Source organism: Cyprinodon tularosa, unplaced genomic scaffold, assembly GCF_016077235.1.
Source record: "Cyprinodon tularosa strain WSP-4 unplaced genomic scaffold, ASM1607723v1 ctg210, whole genome shotgun sequence".
Lineage (NCBI taxonomy): Eukaryota > Metazoa > Chordata > Actinopteri > Cyprinodontiformes > Cyprinodontidae > Cyprinodon > Cyprinodon tularosa.
The window spans coordinates 880,738-892,587 of record NW_024038779.1 but is presented as its reverse complement, the minus strand read 5'-3'; the positions used below and the strand labels follow the sequence as shown (position 1 = coordinate 892,587).

The following is an 11,850-nucleotide window of genomic DNA, read 5'->3' as shown; positions in this document are numbered from 1 at the left end:
ACAACTTCCGGTTTAACGGTAAGACAAACTGCACAAACTCCTCTTATTTCCTATTTATGAGAAATAAACGCCTTAAAAGTTGATCCAAAAGATTAAAACTAATGACTTATATGCTACACATAAAACCAAAATTTTTTTAAGAGAAGCATTTTTCATAAACATGTTATGAAAAGAGACTTAAACCGGAAATACATGGAGTTTTTTCTAGAAAGATGGAGCACCTTCTGTTTTATTCTGAGGGCTTTTATTCTGAAAGTCTCCTAGCAGACACAAATTGTAATTGTAGCTCCGGTTTAAAAGTATTGGGAACATAATCTAAACTAAATACATCCGTTGTTTTCTAATTATCTGTATATTTGTTGCACAGGCAGTCATTACAACTATCATAACAACTCTCTAAACAGACCCAATTAACTGACCTGTACATATCAGTGAATTGAGAAACAAAATAAAAACTCTTTCTATCCCATTTATCTATAAAATACATCTATGAGATTTTTATGAATCGTTATAGTTAACTCCAAACTAAATATTTAGTTGGTTAAACAAATATTTACCTCCAAATCAAATATTTGGTTTGCAAATAAAATATTTAGTTTTTTTAAACATAAATATTTAACTTCAAAGTAAATGTTTAGTTTTTTGACTAAATATTTAGCTCCAAGCTAAATATTTCGTTTGCAAACTAAATATTAAGTTTTTTTTAAATAGATATTTATCTCCAAAGTAAATATTTAGTTTGTTGAATAAATAGTTATCTCCGAACTAAATATTTAGTTGGTTAAATAACTATTTAGCTCCAAACTAAATATTTAGTTTGCAAATAAAATATTTAGTTTTTTTAAAATAAATATTTAGCTCCATATAAAATATTTAGTTTGTTAGATAAATATTTAGCTCCAAACTAAACATTAAGCTTGTTAAATAAACATTTAGCTCTTAACTAAACATTTATTTATTTCCTTTTTGATAAAGCTTATAGTTCAAGTGGCTGAGGTTATCCTGAGCTATTTCTATAGTTATGCTGCTATAGGCTTAGACTGCTGGAGGACATAGGGATCTCTATGTCATCATTCTGCTTCATTCTATCTCTATTCTTTCACTCTGCAGAACCTGTTAGTTTAATCTCTAACATTATACTCTCTCTTCTTTTTCTAATAGTAGCTTTGCCTCATCTGTTCCTGCTTGGCTGTGACACCATCCTGGAGAGAAATATCAGCTGTGCTGCTGCCATCAACACCTTTGTTTATAGATGTTGGAGATCAGCCTGTTTTTCAGTGTAGTACTGTTTCTCTGGTTGTGAGTTGCTGGATGTGCTCTCTTCATCCTCTGACATGGAAGTTGGCTCGGAGCCTGGCTGTGTGGTTCCTGGATGGTGCTTTCTTTTACAGTTGCTGTTTGTATCTCTGCTTCTGTCTCCCTGAACCCCAGTCGGCCTCGGCAGATGGCTAAGAGGGAGTTTTTCCTCTCCACTGTCGCTACAAGCATGCTTAGTGTGATGGATTGCATTCGAGTCAATGAGTCGATGCAATCAGCTGGTTTACCTTTGATAGAAAACCTTGAATTAATTTGACTGTATGATCTGGTGAACTGTAAAGTGCTTTGAGATGACGTGTTGTGAATTGGTGCTATAGAAATAACCTGAATTTAATTGAATTATTTAACAAAGTAAGATTTTTATAAATGAATGAATGATATCATGAAAAAATGACTTGGAATAAAATTATTTTTCTCTTGAAAAACACGCTAAATAACCATGCATATTTCTCCTATTTTCAGAGGCGTAGCCAGAAAATCCTAATAGGGGTGGCCAGTCAATAACCAATAAACATTGAGGGGTGGCCGAAAGGCATCAGAACCTCAGGGTCAATCTACACTGTTCAAACAGGAATGAGCATATTTTCTAAATAAAGACAAACTATACTTTCCTTCAGCTTTTGCTAACAAATAGACGGATCTATTTAAACATATATAATGTGTAAATAAAAGGTATAATGGACAAAATTCTTTCAGGTTTGAGTTCTGGGGCGAACATATTTTACATAGTCATTACCTACTTTTATCAATAATCATTCTGCAAATTAATTATGTTTAAATCTACTAATATCCACATTTAATGATTTTTTTTAAGTTATTAAAGTAATCATTTATCTATGATTTCACTGAAGACTCCTAGATGATTTGCAGAGGCACATCATTTTATCTTTACCCCAAATAATTCAAAATGTAGTTCTGAAAAGAGCATGAATTCTGTATTTATCATATTTAATGTTTGTATATTGATGTGCATAATTAACCACAGTGTTTCTGTTGTCAAGTAGTTGTTAATATATGAAAAGTTTAAATGTTTAATAAGTTTGAACATTTCCCTTCAGAGTATTACTGCTGCCACCGTCTGTGTTACAGGGAAAAAAATAGTAGGGGTGGCCAATGATTTACCAAGGGTGGTCATGGCCACCCTGGCCCCGCATCTAGCTCCGCCCCTGCCTATTTTTGATTATGGCTTAACTTCACAAACGGCCCTGTAGTTGTAGCGGGGAGCTGCGCAACCTGACTGCCTCACACAAGTTCTGATTCCCAGTTGAGAAGAAGCTCATTTAGTTTCCCCAAAAGGTAAAGAAAACAGAGCCTATCGTTGGTATCTTGGGTGTTTTTGGATTGTGGCTTTGTGTGAAGTGTTTTTATTATATGTAACAATGGAGAGCTGGAAGAATCACGTGAGAGATCGACTTTTTCACAGAGACGATAAAGAAAAACTTCCATTTGTTGGCGTTTTCTCTAAATGTAAGAATAATTTACTCTATTTCTGAATTATTTACGGTCCTCACCGCTTTGACATAGATACGTGTTTCTCTCTAGTGTCTCAATTGGAGGAAAAACTTGAAATACGCAAACAGATTTTGGAGGATATTCAGGGAAAGAGGTTGTATAACAAATTAGATCCTCTTAAACCTTTTATGTATAACTTTTTTTTCTTTATTTTATTATTATTATTGTTTTTACTACTTAACGTTTGTTTTCTTCTTTTTTAAAGTTTGGATATAGCAGGAGTAGAAGCTGGAATAAATTGCAAACTCTTTCAACTTCAGCTGAGAGAAAGTGAACACCTGGCAGACAAGGTGCGTCTAATACAAGATAATCAATGGAAATAATCAAATAAAAATGTGATCATTGCAAATATAAATAATTTTATTTGAGTATTTTGATAAATATAGGTTTTTAACAAATGTTATGGCACAGTCATCAAAATAAACACAAATGCATACTTGAAATATATTCATAAGTTTAACTTAAAAAGATTAAATTTAACGTTCTGACTATATTATCTACTTTTAGGACCTGCACATGCAGACCTTTTCATAATAACCCGAAGTTGAGTATCTAAGATAAGCATTTGACTTAAATAAAATCAACTTTAAATGCATTAAAAGAGGATTTGAAGATATTTTTTTTTTTGCTATAGTCATTATATAAGTTGTACGACAGAAACCTGAATTGACTACTCTCTTCCTTGTTGTTCGATTTGTGCAATTTGTTGACCTTTCAACTGCTTCTATCTTCCCATAATCCAATCAGTCAATCCCTTCTGTTTTCTCCCCAGCTATCTCAAACCGTCTCTGACATGACCTCGGTCTTGTATGTGAAAGAAGCTGAGCTACAATACTGGCGCTCACGGTAATTTTTCAGCCTGTCAATTCCCAAATAGATTCTATCAGACAAACAGACATGTATGGAAATAAATGATCGACCCTGAAATTAATAAACTTTATCTTAGAGTAGTGATGAAGTTAAATTTCTGGGCGGATACTTATCTGCCTACCAAATTTTATCAGTTACTATTAAAGTTGTGTCAATCTTATCAAACATATGATTAGTACCAAATACGTCCAATTATTTGAAAGCTTATTTGTCTCCATATAATAAACTGCATGAAAGGTTCTGTTCAGAAAATCTATATTTTTATAATATTTATACTTTAGGCTGAATTGAATGTCTCTAGAAGAATGATACTGTTTAAATTCTTCCTAATGATTAACTAACAAACTTAACGTGGCTTACATGTGGCCAGAGGACTGTATGTTTGGCTGTTCTGCTCTTTCAATTCAAACTGAACTGTAAATAATCCAAAGTTACTACCAGTTGGCAGAATGACCCCACCTTTATTTAATCACAACATTTCTTTATGGTTTAGAAAACCATATTTAGTTTTCCAGATTTCCACCGAATTTATGATAAGAATATTATCATCTGGTATTTTCTCTGTGAAAACTTCCAATTTTAAAGAAAAATATGTTCTGGATCAGCTTGTGTTTGTTTTCGATGCTGGATAGAAAAAAGTGAACAAATCAGAAGCATAGCATTGTGCAATGCTATGACGTCTGCAACAAATTGGGGAAAAAGGCTGCTCTTATGTTTTTGACTTGTACCATGAAATCTGATATCTTAAAGTGCCGAGTCACAGTCCTGCAAGGAGATCACTGAATATTTTAACATTTCTAATGTTCCAGTGTGTCCCAGTACCACCAAGAGGCACTCAATCTGGCTAAAGCGAAAAAAGATTTAAAGGCAACCCTTATAGAGTTGGAGTTCACCGTGGAGTGTCAGTCCAAAGAGCTGACAGCCCTGAGATGGGAGCAGACCCAACTAAAGGAGGCTTTGGAGCAGGCTCAGAGAGACAACGAGCAACTTGTGCAGCGATGGATGGAGGAAAAGAGTGCAGAAGCAGAACGACTTAATAAACACAACGACATATCAGAAAAGTAGAATCAGTTTTGTGATTTACAGTAAACTTGACGTATAATCATTTGGTTAATTTTTTTTCTAAAAATTTTTTTTTTTTTTCTTCATTTTACCAGGTGGCAACATCTGAGCAAACGGCTGAAGAAGCATTTCCGCCAGGAAAGGGAATCACAGTTTACTCCCTTATTTACAGAGACTATGGATGGTGCAAAAGGAACGTCTCTGTCAGTCATTCAGAGTAAGAATTCTCTATTAAATATCACACCTAGATATCACTCACAAGAAGTTTGAATTTTGTTATTATACCGTAAATCCTCTAATATTGGTCTGTATTCCATTAGTGGCCAGGTCTCTAATAGTGGCCAGTCTCTCTGTCGGTGGAGGTAAATAATGGCCGGACTCGTATACAGGCCGGGGCTACAATTAGAACCAACGATGTTCCTGGGCATTCCTCAACAACTTGTGATAGTAACATACATGTACGACAGAGGGGCAATGTTTGCTAACAAATCCAAGCCATTAGCATGGGAAGTCCCATCCCTACACAGAGATCGTAGTGGCCTTACACAATCGTTCTGATCTGAACGACAAATGGGATTACCGGTAGGTCTGATGGTAACCAGGCAGCGTTAAAATGACAGAATTTCGTTGGCCTTCGTTGTTCTGAATTTCCCTTGATATATATGATACTGGTAGCCTACTTCCACTTAGCCTGCCTCAAATAAAAATTCGCTGTGATCGCAGAACAGTTTCCATTCTATTTTTTTAAACTTTATTTTACAATTCAGTTTGGCCAAGATTCCATTCTCTTTGTTTTTCCTTTTTTTTTTTTCGTATTGCTGTGCAGAAAAATTGCAGCTGCTGGAAGATGTCTGAATAATCTTCTGTATACCGTTATGGTAACTGTACTTTTTCTATAAAAGAAACTAGTATTTTATAGGTTCAAAGAGACACAAAATCTTGTATTTGTTCATTCCACTGGTAGTCTGTTTTGATCAAATAGAAATAGAGGCCTGTCTAATTCTGGCCTCCTTCCAATAATGGCTTGGACCAAGATGTACCTGAGTGAAATAAAGTCCCTGTCCTATATTAGAGGATTAACGGTATGCATCAAGTGGTAAAGGACACCCAAATAATTATTCAAGCTTTTGCTATTCTGATGTCTTATCTCATTTTTTTTTTGTAGATCCCTGATACAGAGAATAATCTAATTGCACTAACACAACAAAAATAACATTGTTTTACTCTTCAAAAAAATATAGCATCAATTAATTAACCCTTTAGTGGTTAACGAAAATACATAGGTAGTCATACCTTTGCAGGGTAATAAAATTATATTATTTTAAAGAGCAATTGAAAATTGTAGACTGATTCTACATGGTTTCCTAATGTTTGTTATAACTTGTTAATTTTCTGATCTGGTTCTCAGGAGTCTGTAACGCTACAGAGGATGTTCAGATAAAAACAGCTTCGCTGCGTCAGAAAAAGTCTGGTATCGCCCTGGGATCTTAGACATCCTTGTATTCACATTTATTGATCTGTTCTTGTTGAAAGGAAACCAAATGTTGACAAAATGATCTTTATTATTTTATTTTATTTTATATTGTGTTAAAATAATAACCATGAGCTATAAAATTGATTTCTTAATCCAAATATGTTGTAGAATTACATTATGGATGAATAATCAACCTGTCATTTGGATCATCTGGCCAATACTATTTTTGTTATACTTTTTTTTTTTTTTTTTTTCAGGCATAACACAGATTGATTTTTGTTTGTGCTAAATGTCTGGTTTTTGTTATTGTAAAATGAACCATCTCTTGTAAAGCAGAAAAAACTAAACCCAGTCCCAAGTATTTATTATATTCTAGTGTTTTTATTTGGAAGTAGTAAAAAAAAAATAAAGGAATGTTAACTTAACTGTTTGTGATATTCATTTTTCTGCCTTCCATCTTAAATTATTTTTTTTAACAATGGCTAAAATTCCTGCTGAATCTTTAGCAAAAGTTTTTACAAGCATTTTTAGGTAATCTATGAATTGAGGCAATAAATAAAAAAAACATGCAAATGTTCATTCTTATGAAATTACCAGAGCTCTTTTTTTTTTGTTGCCATGCATATTGGGCCTTTGGACTAATATGATGTCCATATATGTTTTTTAATAATATTTGGCTTTCATGTAATATCTTTATGAATATTTCCCCAATTAAAGGGAAGAAAAAAAAAAAAGTTTTTCACGCTTCTCCCTCAGTCACTACTATATATGTAGTGGGTATTTCTATGCTTGGATATTAACATTTTTGAGGGTTTTTAAATTAATTTATATATATATATTTTATAAAAACATAAAAACAAATCTGCATGAAGAATAATCTTGTCTGTCTCCTTTCCACAAAGCAATACATTTACGAAATTCTTGATGTATGAATAACACAGCAAGCATAAAATTATACATTAAAAGAAATATGACATATATATTCTTAGAATTTTACCTGATTGTTTGTACTACAGTCAGACATGCATAAGAGATCTTCACTCAACATACTAGCTTTTATTGTCCTTATGAACATCAGGTCATATAGGTATACAGTCATATCACATTTCGGCAAAAGAAACACATTACCAAATCTCCTTTGTCTGCAAGGTATATATTTTTTTTTATCCACTGGGCTCAAAACAAGCTTAGCAGATGGAAAATACCAGCACAGCTTGTGTAGAAACCAGAAGTGTCATTCAGACCATACACCTGTAACCGATTCACTGCGTTAAAAATGATTGTCATTCAGAGAAATTGCAAGCAGGGTACAGTAGAGCAGCTTTAAACTGTTCATAAGGAGTGAAGTAGTGTTACATCAAGGTTATATTACTCGAGCAGAAGTAAAAAAAAATGCACTGGATTAAAATTTGGTTGACCTTATTCAAATAGCTGAACTAGCTCCTCTGTATGCAGTCAAATTCTCCAGAGTTCTGCTAACGCCCTAATTATCTGACACCAGACCTTGAATGGGGTTAATGTCTGTGCACTCTTTGTTGCACTGTGTGTATATTTGCCATAAATATAATAAAAATAATGTTATTAATGAATTTCTATACAAGCTTGCTATCAAAGTTGCTTGGTCAGGAGGAGGGTTAAACAAATGGAAGTCTAGAGTGAGCCAATGAAGTGTACTAATTTTTTGATAGATTCAAGGGAGGTATGAGCTCAGCGTCCTTCGGTCCTGCCTATAGTCAAACAGAGATCCCCCTGGAGTCTTAAAGCTCTGAATACATTTTGAACTTTGATGTTAAACTTTTATAGGGCACTCAGTGAAATACTTTGAAAACCTAAATTTCAGGCCAATAGTGTTAGCGGAATCCAGGACAAGACCTTTATACCTTTGTAACATTAGAAAAATATTGATATTTTGATGGCAAAAATTAATGTTAGAAATGCCAAATTGACCAAAAATATTAAGAAAAATAACAAAAATGGTTCTATAAGAAATCCATGAAAAACTCTCTGAGAGTGAAAGAAACTATTTTTTTTTTTTTTTTTTGGTACAACATAACCATAGAGGCATTGATGCTGATACTGGCACTTACAATTTTTCTAGTTAATAAACCTAAATATAATTGTTAACTGGGCTTATTAACTTTTCAATTAACTTTTTACCTTTTTTTCTTAACTTGTTAACTTTTTTTCAACTTAATTTACAGTAGGTAATATATTATTCAAGGGCTCATCTAATTGGTCAAAGGCCAAAATAAGATGTACAGCCATGTAGTGGTATCTTTGCTGAATGGCCGTATATAGATCTTGTGCTTCTAGACCTCACTAAGGGATGCGGGGGACTCCATTTGTAAGGGGTATGCAAGTGATCAAAAACGGTAACTTGCCCTCTAAAGGGTAACTGAGCTAAAGTGCAGAAGCATTAGAAATTTACTGCTGAATTAATTAATTTATAATTTATGGATTTATTATGTCTAAATAGTTTGTTTTTGAGAAACAGATTTCAACGTTTTAAGTCCAACACAAGTTGCTTGCATACTCCTTTTGTCTACATTGTGTATGCTCCTCCAACTTTCTTTTTTTGTAACAACTTTTTATGTGTTGCTTTCCAGCAAATTGTCTTCAATTATTCAGCAGAACAAATCTCAAAAGACTATTTCTGTCGGTGGATAAACAGGTCTGCTCTATGGCCTCATGCCGGTCTGGTATCAGATTACCATTGAGTGTTCCAGGTTACCATGGTCACCGGTTTATTTTAGCAGTTAGGTTGGACATCATGATTTTGGTTTGTTTTTAAACCATTCATTGAAGAAATCTCAAACTAATCAACATGATAAGAGGTCGAAAACATTTCTCTCCCTCATGCAATGGTGTCAAATGGGAAAGAAACTTTCCATTTTATGATCCAATTACATCAAAATAGTTAAACACAATGCCTTCAGGTTTTATCTGTTTCTCTCCAGTTTCCCCATCCTGATTGTTCAGAAAGTGAGCTTAAGTCTCGTGAAACTTCTACAACCACTGGGGCTATGCTGAAGGAGGTAAAGTCATGGTCGTCTGAGGATTATAACTTTGAGCACTATCCTTTATACAAAGTTCACCTCAAGGTTCGTGTCTCTATGTTACAACTTAATTTAAGAGATTAAAAGAATTGTTGAACCTATTAACCTTTAACATCAAATGGTTTTTGATTTGTGATCTCCTTTTTTTCTGCTGCTTTATAGCAATCCAGAGAGTTTCCATTCTCGCATCATGACAACAAGATTGCCTTTAAAAACGACATCTTAGTCTTCCAACCAGTATGTATTTGTTTCATTTCAGGACAGGAAAGAAACGCTAAAAATCCTACTCACATTTTACCTTCTTTTTGTTTGTGTACATCAGGATGAAGGACGAAAGCAGTATGCTTATGATCTTACCCAGAGGAAATCCCATTTTTCTCTGGGCCATGATGCAACTGAAAACTGCACAAAAGAACTGACTGGCTGCCTTTCTACATATAAAGCAGACTTTAATCCGGTGAAGAACCTGTTCCAAACAGGTTTAAGAGGTTCCCCAATAACCACAAGTTAAGGTCAGCAGAGGCTACCGTGGAGCAGTTCATGTGGTTCGCACAAGAACAATCAAACATCACCTTCAAAATGAATAAATATAAATAAACTGAATTGAAAATTTAATTGAATTGAAAAACCTGATAGATTTTCCCTGGAAAATAAAAATGTTCAGGAGGCTAAAATAAAAGTTTTCTTGGATTTTAGTTTAACGATTCTTGAGTACTAACTGACCTTGGTGATAAATAGTAATTCAGTAACTTTTTAGACTAATACAATTTGCCAATGTTGTGTAATGCTCTTGTTGGAGTTAACAAATTTGAGTAGCCTGTCTTATAAGTATTTGTTTTTTTAGATTAAATTTCTACAATATTTTTTGTTGTTGTTTGGGCTTAAAATCTAATTTGAAGTCGTATTTTGTTAAATGTATGACTGTTACGTTGGACAAAAAGCTACAACTTTTAGATGTGTCCTCAGTCTACCACACCTGAATCCAGTAAGTAGATGATTCACAGGACTATGGGGGAAATGTATACTAAGGAGGCAAACCAAAAATTTGGTAATAATAATAATAATAATTGAGGTGAAGTGTTGGTCTAGTGATTAGAGCAGTGTGCTTGTGCTCTGAGAAAGTTGCAAGTACCCGGTTTTATCCCAACAGCCTCCACTCTGGGTTCCTGAGCATGACCCTTAACCCTACACTGCTTCCTAGGTGCCACACAATGCCAGGCCACTGCTCCCCAAGGGGATGGGTTAAATGCAGGGGTATATTTCTCCAATGATCAATAAAATTCAATTATTACTGTTATTTGATTCAGGTGTGTTGAACTATAACATGACATGTAAAAGGTCCAGGATATTGACCTTGGAGGACTGGAGTTACCAAGCTCTTGTCTAGATAATCAATGAACAGATACATGTCCCTTATTATAGAGAATCATTTTATATAGTTCTTGTTCACATCAGTAATTGCCTCAAGGAACTTTCCCAAAAAAAAAAAAAAGACTTGTATGTATTCTTGTTGTATCGAGAGATTAAAAGTTAAGGACATATATTCCAACTTGATCTTAGTTATCATAAAATGCAATGAATGTCGTTTATTAGTCAAAGTGGTGAGACTAAAAGCGTTCTGTCTTATGGATACACTCCAGATGAGAGAAATGTAGTTTTCACATTTAAATATTTTTGATAAGGAAATAGAACTCATAGTCTTTATAGGCTTATTTATTTATACCAATTGTTTTATCTTTCACTTCCCTTAGATTGGTTTAATCAAGTATAGCTCCATGAAGGTAATATTTTCCAGTTTGCCATATTCTTGTCCCCTGGTCATTCTAGGGTAGGCATTCCAAGGCCTGTGGGTGTTTTAGTAGCTCCAATATTTTCTATATTTACCTCGCTGTCATTTTCTGAGAAGTTGTAACATCACAACTATCTCCTGGTGGTGATGGGGAGCAGTAGCTCAGCTTTGAGGCTCCCTGCAGTAAAACTGCTTCTCCATCTTTATCTCCGAGGTTGAGACTAACCTATTTACAGAGGAAATAAATTCAGATATCTGGGATCTAATTCTTTATAGTCAGTGCAAGGGTCAGATTATTGACAGACCATAATTTGAGAGCCTTACTCTTTGAGTCAGCTAGACAATTATAGACTGGAGCAGCACCTTCATTACTGCCCCAGCCTATCTTTCCATACTGCCATTACTCCTGAACCATTATGTTTTTTTCTTTAGTCAGAACTGACAAGAAAGGTAAGTTAAGAGTTAAAGGAACTGTCACTGTTTTGTATCCTGCTGCAAACCAACGAAAGTATATACTGAACATATTGGGCTAACTAAACCAACAGAACCCTTTAATCCCTTTAAAAGCAAAAACGAGACCCTCAGCTTCCCAATCCATCCCCTTAACCCTATTTCATGACCATGTCTGCCACAAATCTAAAGGAATTAAAAGTCAGTCTACAGCATTGATTCCGCAGTAGTCAATGATTAGTAGTAAATGCATTGCAAGTGGTACATGAAAATATTTTATTGTTTAGGTAGTAAAATAAAATAGGGCAGGGATCTGTTTT

The 11,850-nt window shown here is 34.2% G+C and overlaps 2 protein-coding genes across 2 annotated transcripts; both read left to right on the top strand.

Moving 5' to 3' along the window:
- The first annotated feature begins 2,544 nt into the window (after window positions 1-2,544).
- Window positions 2,545-6,660, top strand: si:ch1073-143l10.2 (uncharacterized protein LOC565165 homolog). The gene is made up of 7 exons (XM_038285469.1): window positions 2,545-2,784; window positions 2,860-2,923; window positions 3,035-3,119; window positions 3,602-3,675; window positions 4,509-4,760; window positions 4,857-4,978; window positions 6,170-6,660. The coding sequence occupies exons 1-7, from the start codon at window positions 2,697-2,699 to the stop codon at window positions 6,250-6,252; spliced, it is 768 nt and encodes a 255-aa protein (XP_038141397.1). The 5' UTR covers window positions 2,545-2,696; the 3' UTR covers window positions 6,253-6,660.
- Window positions 6,661-8,516: 1,856 nt separating this feature from the next.
- On the top strand, window positions 8,517-9,928 carry LOC119783751 (testis-expressed protein 36-like). Its single transcript, XM_038285401.1, has 5 exons — window positions 8,517-9,110; window positions 9,193-9,336; window positions 9,454-9,528; window positions 9,614-9,630; window positions 9,771-9,928. Exons 1-5 carry the CDS (start codon window positions 9,060-9,062, stop codon window positions 9,886-9,888), a joined length of 405 nt encoding a protein of 134 aa, XP_038141329.1. The 5' UTR covers window positions 8,517-9,059; the 3' UTR covers window positions 9,889-9,928.
- Window positions 9,929-11,850: the final 1,922 nt, after the last annotated feature.

Excerpts from the sequence above, each read along its gene's own strand:
- LOC119783751 (XM_038285401.1), top strand. The coding sequence starts at position 9,060 with ATGATAAGAGGTCGAAAACATTTCTCTCCCTCATGCAATGGTGTCAAA. Across the intron at positions 9,111-9,192 it reads CATGCAATGGTGTCAAATGG|TTTCCCCATCCTGATTGTTC; the intron begins GAAAGAAACTTT and ends GTTTCTCTCCAG. Across the intron at positions 9,337-9,453 it reads TATACAAAGTTCACCTCAAG|CAATCCAGAGAGTTTCCATT; the intron begins GTTCGTGTCTCT and ends GCTGCTTTATAG.
- si:ch1073-143l10.2 (XM_038285469.1), top strand. The coding sequence starts at position 2,697 with ATGGAGAGCTGGAAGAATCACGTGAGAGATCGACTTTTTCACAGAGAC. Across the intron at positions 3,676-4,508 it reads CTACAATACTGGCGCTCACG|TGTGTCCCAGTACCACCAAG; the intron begins GTAATTTTTCAG and ends CTAATGTTCCAG. Across the intron at positions 4,979-6,169 it reads GTCTCTGTCAGTCATTCAGA|GAGTCTGTAACGCTACAGAG; the intron begins GTAAGAATTCTC and ends TCTGGTTCTCAG.